The following is an 8,794-nucleotide window of genomic DNA, read 5'->3' as shown; positions in this document are numbered from 1 at the left end:
AACATTATCATAACAGCATAAACAGCTAATACAGAGGAATGACCTCCTTGAGCAGCATGGAATACAGGGCCACAGCTTGATTACAAATGTATAGATGAAAGCTACTTGCATGCAATGTTAGAAGCATCTTATGAGTTGAAGAGGCAGTCATAATGGTGTTGGAGGGATAGAAAAACTAGGGTACAACGAAGAGTATGATAGGTTAACGAAGTTCAAAAAAACATTCTTGTGAGACATATCGCACGCAGTATACAAACATACTTACATCTCACCAACACAACAAAAGTAAAACCAACTGGAGAACAGATGAGAAATGTGTTAAAGTTTATTAATGTTCATGTTGCAGTACTTTTTACAACTTTTCCAAGAAAGGAGGATATATAATTATATGTAAACCAATGATAATGTATGAAGGAAAAAAAAAGTAAAACAAAGAACACAAACATAAAACCACATGGATCTTTTATAATGTGCTGACTGTAAACACAAACGTGAACTTTGGAAATAACATCCTGCCAAATAAAAAGTTAAAATGGGGTCCCAGCAGAGACCGTTAAAATATATACAAATATTTCTCTTTGCACAATAATTGAGTAAATTATATGAATGTTTTAATAAAATTACAGATATACATTTACACTTATAAATAAAAGCTTCAAAAGGTTATATACAATGTGTGCAAAATGCAGCAGAAGAGCACTTCGGAAGTTACCAAGTAACTTTCAACATGGTTTTGCCTTTCCACTTACAACCACAAAAGGAGTGTGTGTTTACAGTGGATCTGTTGTAGTTGCGGAAGGAGGGGTAGGATGGGGGTGAAGGGGGTTGTAGGGGTTTGGCTTTTTGAGGAGTTGTTATAGGAAACAAGACTGTACCACGCATACCCAATGATTTCCCACCAAAAAGCCTAGCATGTTGGAAGAATTGATAAGGCACAGCTAAGAAGACAGGGTACAACAAACACAAGACCCCTTAACCAAACTCCTATCGCCAATTAATTTCTACCCTCAAAGTAGAAAAGTCAGGTAGTACTTCCTATGAAGAGGAGAAAATGTAAAATGTTACAAGGAAAAAGATGTGGCAACGTCACTGTACTACCACATGGAGTAATGTACCCATAATGTGCGACTACTAGACATAACTGCAGTGACCTAACAAATCGACACATTATGAAGAAACGCAAATGCATTTATTTTGGCTCGTAATACAAACCTTCATGCAAGGATCTTATACTATGTATAACTAACCAAAGCAGAATACCACTAATGTGTAATAGGATAAATAAAAAAATAAAAAGCTTTGGATCCAAGGTATGCCACCAGTGATTGATATTCACATTATCACAGTCCTTGGGAAATTACTACTTTAAATCCCTTCAAACACTGAGCTTAAGACATGGATGATAGAGATGTATGTGTCTTAGGAACAAACAAAATGGAACAATGATTAAATAGTATTTAAGGCTCTAGCAAATGGACACAAACCATCTGTATTTCCAGGGAAATAATCTATTTATTTTGTAGATCATCTAGGACGCTATGACGCCAGAACAAAATCCCTTTTCTAGAAGTAAATTGCAAATCGATAATCATTGGTAACCTTTGCTGGAAATAACTAGGTTAAGGTTTAAAGCCAAAGCTTAGAAAAGGAATTCACTTCCTTGTGGACTAATGATAAAACATTGGAAGCCACGGTCCTGTAATACAACTGCAACCAATAAAAATGTGGGCCAAATCTAGATTGTGAAGTTCTTTATACTGAAATGGGATGTTCCTTGCGTAGCTGATAAACTTCACAATTTCAGTGCAACAATATTATTCCCTGCAAAATATACCAAAAACTGCAACACTAACTACCATTTAGAACCATATAGAAGTAGTTGGAGAGGAGTAATCAAACATGTTTTGGCAAGGATCATAACCACTTAAGACCAAAAATCTTCAGAACCTCACTCAAGAAGACTCATGGGGTCAACAAGCAGACACGATTGTTTAGTACCGGGGTTTTATCCTGGGCTACAACTTTCAAAACAGCTATAAGACAAAAACCTCAGTGGTTTTGGATAGTCCTATTGTTGTTTATTGTCATGCAATAGCACGCGTAAGTGGGTAAAGATTGTTGTTTTCCATTATTATTTCGGTTTACTTGGTTTATAGAACTTTCAGTTAACATCAGTTAACATATCAAATAGCACAAAATACACAAACGGGGAACAAGACAGCAAATGCTTTTTGTAAAGACTTCTCCTTCAATTCAGATACTTTATTCTACCCAATGCAGCAAAACACTATTGGAAATGCAATCCAGAAGCTTCACAAAACAGCAAATGCACTATCATTTCCCTCCTTGCTCTTAAATAAATTGTATGGGTCTAAGACATATGGCTAACCCAAAGGTAATCTGAGACGGTGACCATGACAAAGTTTCCTTAGCAAGAAAGAAGTCAAAATGTTGCTCAGTGAACAAAAGGGGACAAGGAGACAAGTTATCACCCATACAAGGATTCATTTTGAACAGAAGTATATCACAGGATCCATCTTCAATCCCACATCCACAAGAACATTATGTGGTTGCATTACTTCCTATGTTTTCTGGCACTGGAGTAACCAAATTACCAATAATTACTTACCACCAGAGATTTAGCTCTCAGTTGCTAAGGGGCAGCCAGGTTTACCTTCTGGGCTAACTCAAACCAAATGGTTCATTTTGAAGAGATTCCCTAGCTTTCAAATGAAGCTGTTTAAAGAAAATCATAACTGTTGCTATGTTTGTACCATGGGTAATCAAGCAAAAGACCACTGTTTGATAGAGGGGGGATACAATGAATGTAATATACTGTGTCACAACGTTTTACCCAAGACCAGCGTGGAGTAAGGTCCAATAACATTTAAACAAATATTGCTCCTACTGGTTTGAGACTGAAAATGTATAAGCCATGGAGAGAGAAAAGAAATGAGTCCGGACTATAGTCTCAACTAAAACCTGGAGGTGATGTTATTCTAGTTAGACAGGCGTTCTACTTCTTAAATAAACATGGAGACTACCATATGCAAAAAAATATACTAGAAAGCATGTCCCTTATAACAGGGAAAGATCCACCTCTTACAAATGTTTGGATAGAGATGGGTTACCATCACCAGTTTGATCCATAAATTGTGTGTGGACTGAGGAGACTAGATAGGGCTAGGATCAGTTAGGAGTCAACTCATCCAGTGCACAATCTGAAGCCACTAGTGGGTCAAATGTGTGCAAGCCTAGCAACAAGAAACATCTAGACCAAAAAATACAAAACAGAGACCAAATCAAAACACATACAGACCAGTCAAAGAAGACAATAAACCAAACAGAATTCTAAGATCCCAAATAATAGCATAACATAAGTTTGGTTCATTTATGCAGAGTTTCCTAGGGCAAGCACTAGGCACATCATGAAAAGGGTAGAGCCATCATGCCTTTTTAAAGCCACAGCTTTCCAATTGTGAAAATTAATTAACAGAACCTGTTGAAAGAAAGTGATTGAAGTCACGTGGTGAATACGTAAGCTGGTATCATAATTCCCACTGAAATGCATGAATTCTTTGTACACAGTGCTTAAACTGATGCAAACAAACCCTACTCATAGCTAGATTTGAAAATGGAAAAGGATAGCCTATCCAAGCTAATGAAACATTCCATTAAGAGGAAATCTTATGGCTTTGAGTTCCAAAAAAAAGTCAGTTGTATTTTTAACTCTGTTTTCTCTTTGGTTACTTATTAATTCATCTCTCTTTAACTGAAAACTGACGATACAACCAATTTGTAAACATGTTAATATTGCCATAATAGAAGACATCCTAACTACCCGAAGGAGCTTTTAAAAACAATGCATCGTCAAAACTCGCCTGTTTGTTCGGAAAGGATTATTCGACATTAGAGGTATAAAAACAGATTCACAAAGAAGCTAGTCAGTATCGTAAACTGTGAAATCTCGGCTTTTTCAAAGTCAACATTGGTTGCTTGATTGTAGGTCTGTCGGCAAACAGCTTTGCTTCACTTTCTGTGGTTGGAAAGCGATGTTGATAAATTTCTGGATATTCTTTCTGAAACTGTAAAAATTCAAAATTAGCTGCGATATGTCAAGACCGATGATAATGTTACAAGTATAAGGATACGGAAACATTCTAAGGAAGGAGTAGTTTCTTTTCTGTAACTCCAGTTCTGTAGTAGGGGTATCTCTCTTATAGTCATAATCTAGTGAATAGTCCCGCCCATGTGCGCGGACCCCGGAGCAATAAAAAATAATCTCTAAAAGGTGACAAATCATGCAGACCTGCATACACCTTTAAGAGAGAATTTAATTTAAAGACAGATAATGCAGCCTATACCCACAGGCTACACTGTCCAGTACTTCAACTAGAATTCCACCAAAATCCACAAACAGCACTGCCTGTCCAGTTTTTCTCCACATAGGAAAAAACCCTGCCTCTACCAGCAAAAGCCTCTGGAATGATAGAGAGGAAGGAGTGGACAGACAAGCCCCATAGGCTGCCATTATGTGGCTAGGAACAGGATACTGTGCCTTTAAGAAAACTTTCCAGTTTTCCAGAACTTTCCCCAGTATCCCAGAATGCCCAGCAGGTCCCATTTACTTTCAGTTCTTTTTGAAGGCGTAGCACGCCAGACCTGTAGCATTCTACATATGAATAAGTATCTCTCCACCGGGGAGGAGGGCGGGCGCTTATGACTATAACAGAGATACCCCTACTACAGAACTGGAGTTACAGAAAAGAAACTACTCCTTCTGTAGTAGGGGATCTCTGTGTATAGTCATAATCTAGTGAATAGAATGGCAAGCCCATCCCCACACAACAAAAGCGGTGGAGAACACATAAGACACTACCACTACTGTGCGAACAAATTTCGCAGCGAAGCCTGCCCAACCTGAGCATCTGCCCTGGCATCCGTGTCCAGACAGTAATGCGCAGCAAAGGTATGGACCGACTTCCAAGTGGCCGCCTTACAGATTTCCGCAATCGGAACATTACGCAGCAAAGCCGTCGTGGCAGCTTTGCCCCTGGTGGAATGAGCCTTAGGTTTACCCCCTAAGGTCTTATTAGCCTTTTGATAACACAACTGTATGCAGGACACAATCCACCGAGAGATGGACTGCTTAGAGGTCGCAAGACCAGTCCTGACTGAGCCATAATTAACAAACAATTGGTCAGACCTACGAATATCCTTGGTCTTATCCAGATAAAATTTCAACACCCTTCGGACATCCAGGGAATGGAGAGCCCTTTCCGCTGGTGAAGAGGGATTCTGAAAGAACGTAGGTAAAGTTATGGTCTGATTGACATGAAAGTCAGAGATAACCTTAGGAAGGAACTTAGGGTGAGTACGCATCACAACCTTAGCAGCATGAAACACAGTATAAGGTTCTTGACAACATAATGCCTGAAGTTCACTCACCCTGCGGGCCGATGTAATGGCCACTAGGAACGCCGCCTTCCAGGATAGGTGCTGCAATGAAGCCTTGTGAATAGGTTCAAAAGGCTCTCTCATCAGTCTGGACAGCACCACATTCAAGTCCCAAGAAGGCGAGGGAAGTCTGACAGGAGGGAACACCTTCTTCAAGCCTTCCAAAAAATCCTTGACCACAGGAATCTGAAAGAAGGACGTCTGTGAAGGGCACTTCCTGTAAGCAGTCAAAGCAGCCAGATGAACCTTAATGGAATGGAAATTAAGGCCAGACTGCGCCAGATGCAAAAGGTATGGAAGGATGACATCTTCCTTACATGTTGTCGGATCAAAGTTCTTGGACTTACACCAGATACAGAACCTCTTCCACTTGTAAGCATAGGATGTCCTAGTGGAAGGTCGCTTAGACTCCTTCAGAATGTCCATACAATCGTCTGGTAGATTCAGATGACCATATTGCACTATTTCAGGAGCCATGCCGCCAAACTCAAAGACGAGAGGTTGGGGTGCACCATCCGCCCCCCGAACTTCGTGAGAAGGTCCGGCCTGCACGGCAACCGCATGTGAGGAAGGAGAGACCGGTGAAGAAGGTCCGTGAACCACCACTGCCTGGGCCACTCCGGGGCGATCAGGATCATCCGCGCCCTGGACTGGGACAGCTTGATGAGCACCGCCGGAATCAGGGGAATGGGTGGAAAAGCGTACAGAAAGCTGTTCGACCAATCGATCCATAGCGCATTCCCCAGCGTCCCCCGCTGGTAGTACCTGGATGCGAAGTCTCGGCATTTGCTGTTTTCGGCGGTGGCGAACAGATCTACGTCTGGAGTCCCCCACCTTGCGAAGACTTCTCCTAGTACTTCGTCGTTTATGACCCATTCGTGGTTTTCCTGAATCAGCCTGCTCAAGGCGTCCGCCTGAGCATTCTGCACCCCTGGCAGATGCGTGGCCGTAATCGTCAGTCCTCGGGCCAGCAGCCAGCGCCAGATCGCCTGCGCCTCCTGCGACAGAGTGCGCGATCTCGACCCCCCCTGCTTGTTGAGGTAATACATCGTGGTTGTATTGTCCGTCTGTATCAGCAGCGAGTTGGTCTGGAAGGACGGAAGGAAAGCCTTCAGTGCCAGGAAGACAGCTCTGAGTTCCAGGAAATTGATGTGGTACGTCGATTCCAAAGGAGACCACTTCCCTTGAATCTGCAGGTCCCCGGAATGCGCACCCCAGCCCTGGAGAGAAGCATCCGTCACCACATTCGTCGTGGGAATGTCCTTGTGGAAGGGAACCCCCTGGAGGAGGTTTTCCGCCGAACACCACCACTTCAGAGACTGACGAGCATGTAGAGACAGTCGGATCTTGTCGTCCCAAGAGCCTGTCTTCTGATCCCACTGATCCTCCAAGCACTCCTGCAGTGGTCGCATCTGTAGACGTGCGTGCGGAGTGAGGAAGATACAGGAGGCCATCGATCCCAGTAGAGACGACACCTTCCTCACAGTCGTCGATGGAGCAGTCCTGAGGTCCTGAGCCTTCCGAAGGAGTGATAACCGTCTCTCCTCCGAAGGAGACACGCTTGCTGACCGCGTATCTATGGAGGCCCCCAGGTACTGTATGCACTGTACCGGAGATGGGACCGATTTGGACATGTTGACGTGTAACCCCAGCTTGTTCAAGAGCTCACACGTCCAACGGAAGTGTTCTTGCGCTTCCTCGAAGGATGACGCCTTGATCAGCCAATCGTCCAGATACGGGTAGACAAACACCTTGTTCCTCCGCAGGTGTGCCGCCACCACCGCCATGCACTTCGAAAAAGTCCTGGGAGCAGACTTTAGCCCGAATGGCAGTACTGTGTATTGATAGTGATTGGCGCCGACTTGGAATCGCAGGAACTTCCTGTGCTTCTGTGCTATGGGCACATGGAAGTACGCATCCTGTAGATCTATGGCACAGAGCCAGTCTCCCCGTTGCAGCTGAGGGTAAATCTGGTGCAACGATAGCATGCGAAACTTCTCTCTGCGAATCCACTTGTTTGCTTGTCGCAAATCCAGAATGGGCCTGAACTCGTTCTTGTCCTTCTTGCGAACGAGGAAGAACCGAGAGTACAGACCTCTTCCCCTTTGAGACAAAGGTACTTCTTCTACCGCCTTTTTTCTCAACAAGATGTCTGCCTCCGCCTGGAGCTCCCACAGCTGGAAGCGAGAGCTAACCGGCGGAATCGCTGGAGGCGGGCTGATGAACCGAAGACTGTATCCATTGCAAACAATATTCAGCACCCACTTGTCCTGAGTAATTTTTCTCCACTCTGCCGGAAAAAATCGAATGCTTCCCCCCACTGGAGTGGGTAACGGTTGAGGGGGAAGTAACAGCTCAGGGCCGAGACCCGGCCGGGCCCTTGTTTGTGGTAGTAGCCTGCTGGCCACCTCTACCCCTCTGGCGCTTCTGGAAGGGCTTGCGGAACTGCTGCTGTTGTGGCTGCTGCTGTCCCGAGCCCTGCCCACGCCCTCGGCCCGACGACCCGAACCTCCTCTGGAACGGTCGTTTCTTTTTCTCGGCCTTCTCTAACCCGACGGCCGTCAGGGTTTCCGCTTCAGCCTTCATGCGGGCCATTTCATCGTCCGCATGCTTCCCGAACAGGGTTTCCCCCGAGAAGGGCAGGTTGGCCACTCTCTGCTGCGCCTCCGGCTTGAGGGACGTCAGGCGCAACCAGGAATGGCGCCGCTGGTGGACGCCATGACAGTAGGCGTGGGCGGCCAATAGCGATATATCCGCTGCTGCGCTGATCGTTTGGTTAGAAACCAGCATGCCTTCGCGCACCGTCTCCAAGAAGTCCTCCTTCTTGTCTCGTGGCAGGAGGTCCGCATATTGCTGCAGGGATTCCCACAGGGCCCAGTCGTAACGGCCCAACAACGCCCCTGCACTCGCCGCCTTCATCGTGGTGGCGGCGGTACCACACACCTTCCTGCCCGCAGAGTCCAGCCAGCGGCTTTCCTTGTCCGGTGGCACCGTGGAGGCCGGGGCGGTCGCATGTTGTTTTCTCGCCGCCGTCACGATAACCGAATCCGGCTTCGGGTCCCCTCTCAAGAATGACGGATCCGACTCCGGGGCCCTATATTTCTTCATGAGCCTGGACGGAGCGGCCTTCGCTGTTGCGGGAGTGAGGAACAGTTCCAAGGCTGGTTCCACCAGTCCAGGCACGAGAGGCAGGAGGGGGCGAGACAAGTGTCTTTTATGAAGCGTCTCAAATATCACGGACGTCGTGGGTGTTGGAACCGTCACCGTGATATTCAGCTTCGCAGCCCCTCGCAACAGCACCTCCTGGAACGAGACCAAGTCGTCCACCGGCGACACC

At 45.4% G+C, this 8,794-nt stretch overlaps 1 protein-coding gene across 3 annotated transcripts in view; it reads right to left on the bottom strand.

Moving 5' to 3' along the window:
* Positions 1-307: 307 nt before the first annotated feature.
* DEPDC1 (DEP domain containing 1) overlaps positions 308-8,794 on the bottom strand; it is a 425,665-nt gene continuing 417,178 nt past the window's right edge. For all 3 annotated transcript variants that reach the window (XM_085602294.1, XM_085602297.1, XM_085602295.1), the window contains one exon: positions 308-4,085. In XM_085602294.1, coding sequence (XP_085458420.1) covers positions 3,945-4,085 — 141 coding nt within the window. In that variant the 3' untranslated portion in view covers positions 308-3,944. The remainder of the gene's footprint in view (positions 4,086-8,794) is intronic.

The sequence above is a fragment of the Triturus cristatus genome, chromosome 4_2 (genome assembly GCF_964204655.1).
Source record: "Triturus cristatus chromosome 4_2, aTriCri1.1, whole genome shotgun sequence".
Lineage (NCBI taxonomy): Eukaryota > Metazoa > Chordata > Amphibia > Caudata > Salamandridae > Triturus > Triturus cristatus.
Note: the sequence above shows the minus strand (reverse complement) of the source record. Positions and strands in the feature narration are given on the sequence as shown.